Consider the following 3,379-nt stretch of genomic DNA (forward strand, 5'->3'; position numbering starts at 1 on the left):
GACTTAATGGACAAATAGAGCAGATAATTAGCATTCTAATGAACTACTATACACAAGTTTTGAGGTGATTGGAAATATAATCGGGAGTTACAGTCCAGTGATATTCCTTAGTGAAAATTGTCAGTGACAGAAAAATGAATGAATAAGTGAGAAAATTCATTCACCAAAATGAGTTTTATTTTGGTTCCTCAGTTGAGAATTTTCAAAATTCACGTTGAATTTCATTCATTGAAAATGAAAATTTCAAACTCTGCACTGTGCCAGAAAAATACTTTTCATATAATTTTGCTCTTCTTTCCTAGGAGGCCTATTGGTTGGAACAGTACTCATGGGCTTTATTCAAGGCAATGTCTCATATGCTTTGCATAGGCTACGGAAGGTAAGTAGCAATAGCAAAAAATCAATGTTAGTCTTTCTTATGTTATCAGTACTGTGGGTAAAATATTAGACAAGAAACGAAATAAAAAATAATCATCTGTATAACAGTTATTGAAAACCTGATCAAATCAATCCGCAAAAAAAAAAGCCTTGCCATATATGATATGTGTGCCGAACCATAACTTATTAGTTATTAAAACATTTTAGTAATGGCCATCCCTCTAAATCAGTTTTCTTTAAAAAAAAACTTTATATATATTCGTTTCTCGTAAATCATTTGCTCCTAGCATATCAAACGTAACATACTTATTAATTTAGGGGATTTACTAAACAGATTCAATTGCTGTGTAATCCATGATTTTCTGATATTTGAAATATTTTATGAAATTGCGAATAAAATAATCAAAGACTGCCTTGGTGATCGGAACGTCCAATCAGGGTAATATTTAATCAGCGGTTTACGTTGTTAAGTGAATCCCCCTATTCTTCATAACACGAAGATCTTTTATGACAGATCTCAGGTCACTTTGACAGATAACGCCTGTGCGAGAAAAATACACAAACCAAGTTCGTCTTTGTATTACTCATAAAGAACTGTCATTGTGACCTGAGAATTGTCAAATCGTGCAAGAATTAATTCAATTTCTAGGTTTCCTCCACAATCTCTTACTGACATGTGGTTAACCATGCTATCCATGATATCTGGAGCAACCTGTTATGCGTTGTTCCTGGGACATGCTACAAATCTGATTCAAAGTTTAGATTCAAGCAGGCGTCAATATCGTGAAAAGGTATGATGAATAAAAAATATCAATATTAGTCCAAAGAATACGTTTACTTTGTTTGAACAGGTCAAGCAAGTGGAGGAATATATGGCATACAGAAAACTTCCAAGAGATATGAGACAAAGGATAACTGAATACTTTGAACATCGATATCAAGGCAAGTTCTTCGACGAGGAATGTATTCTAGGAGAGCTGAGTGAAAAACTTAGAGAAGATGTGATAAACTACAACTGTAGGTGAGTTTTCAATTTTCTAAGAATCTCATACAATGAAAAAAAGTATGTCTAAACATATCTATTTTTCAGGTCTTTGGTTGCTTCAGTGCCTTTTTTTGCCAATGCTGACTCTAATTTTGTATCAGATGTAGTAACTAAATTAAGATACGAAGTATTTCAACCTGGTGAGATTAGTAAGATCAAAGAGTATAAAATAATTACCTATTCAAAATTTAACATTGCAGGTGATATTGTAATTAAGGAGGGAACAATAGGATCAAAAATGTATTTTATTCAAGAAGGAATCGTTGACATTGTAATGGCGAATGGAGAGGTAAATACGTTAACACAATAATTATGGAATTATTGCTATCACATAAATGACGAATTTCCGAAGAGAGTAATTTTCATGATTTTGAACAATCGTTCACAGAGGTTACAATCAAAAGTTTTTTTTTTCGCGGTCACTCCCTTACTTAAAATAACAAGTTATTTTCCACGAGACTATATGCACTTTATCGTGTATTGAATACTATACCATTTTGCATTGTTCTAGGTTGCAACTTCACTATCAGATGGATCTTATTTCGGAGAAATATGTCTTCTTACTAATGCTAGACGAGTTGCAAGTGTTCGTGCAGAAACTTACTGCAATTTATTTTCCTTAAGTGTTGATCATTTCAATGCTGTTCTGGACCAATATCCATTAATGAGAAAAACAATGGAGACTGTAGCAGCAGAGAGGTATGCAAGAAATATAATATAACTATATTCCTGCTGAAACTGGTGTGTAATTTTCTTTGCTTCAGGTTGAACAAAATCGGGAAGAACCCAAATATAATGGCTCATAAAGAGGAATCAGAATCAGCCAACGCAGAAACAAATCAAATCAGCGCTGTGGTAAACGCATTAGCAGTGGAAGCCGAAAATAATTTAAACAATCTTAGGTGAGATACGACACTGCAGAAACCAAACGAAACACATCTAATAAAATAATTTCTCCTAAATGCATACAGTGATGAAAGCGGAAGTTTGAAAAAAGTTCATTCTGATCTAAGTTTGACAGAGTTAAATCAAAGTTTAAGAATGAGTTTACCTAGGCCAAAGAGTGGTGAATTTAGAGCACTTTTCGAAGGTAGTCCTTAGGAACACAAAAACTCTCTCTGGAATTGACAAATACTCTTCTCTAGGATACAAGTGAGATATATTTAATACATTTTTGGTTTTTCATAAAGCGATAGTGTTTACTTTTGATTTTCTTTGATTTCATGTGTTTGCCGTATGCTTGTAGCCATTTAAGTATTACAAGAGATCAATTAATTAATAGTACAAGTTTAGCTATGGACAATGTATCGGAGGAAATAAAATGTCAGCATACAAAAGCACATGAAGTTTTCTAGAAAAAAAAAATAACATTGTTTTCATTGTTTTATCACACTGTCCTGTTTAAAGCATATCCCACAAAATCAAACATGGCAATCATGCTATGATGGAGTTCACGAACTCCAACATAGTTCATCATTCAAAATCTAACCTATTTACCTGGGTTCAGCGGGTTGACTCAATTTGCTCTCTCAGTGGGAGCCTTATTCGGGTGCCAAATATTGCCGATTGAGGTTATGTTCAACGTGTGTGATCGACAAGAAAGTATTGTAATATATTGTAATTAAAAGAAATTCAACTTTAATTCAAATTTTATAAAACAAACTGTATTTCACATATAATAAAACCATTTTCCATGTCTTATTTTGATCAGAGACGCATCCTCCGAGAAAAAAAGAACATTAACGTGACCATTCCGACGGCAACTTTTCACGGAGCACCGCATTGCAACCCACGTTCACACATTATAACAAAACAAGTCGGTACTGAAGCTGTGTAAGTCGCGAATAAGCGATAAAGAACTGCAGGAAACATCTGAATTATCCTCGAATGTAAACACTTTTTGTTAAAGTCATGTGTACAGATTCAAGCTTGAACATTGTTTACCTCTTTTGAGAG

The 3,379-nt window shown here is 33.7% G+C and overlaps 1 protein-coding gene across 1 annotated transcript; it reads left to right on the forward strand.

The window, feature by feature from the left end:
* Positions 1–302: 302 nt before the first annotated feature.
* LOC134284657 (uncharacterized) lies at positions 303–2,791 on the forward strand (the record flags this gene model as incomplete). The annotated part of the gene is given in 8 exon segments (XM_062843677.1): positions 303–379; positions 1,028–1,169; positions 1,230–1,399; positions 1,469–1,563; positions 1,624–1,712; positions 1,935–2,122; positions 2,188–2,325; positions 2,395–2,791. Coding segments are annotated over 8 exon segments (1,029 nt in total), but the record flags the coding sequence as incomplete, so codon positions are not given.
* Positions 2,792–3,379: the final 588 nt, after the last annotated feature.

Source organism: Aedes albopictus, unplaced genomic scaffold (genome assembly GCF_035046485.1).
Source record: "Aedes albopictus strain Foshan unplaced genomic scaffold, AalbF5 HiC_scaffold_445, whole genome shotgun sequence".
In the NCBI taxonomy this organism is placed as follows: Eukaryota; Metazoa; Arthropoda; class Insecta; order Diptera; family Culicidae; genus Aedes; species Aedes albopictus.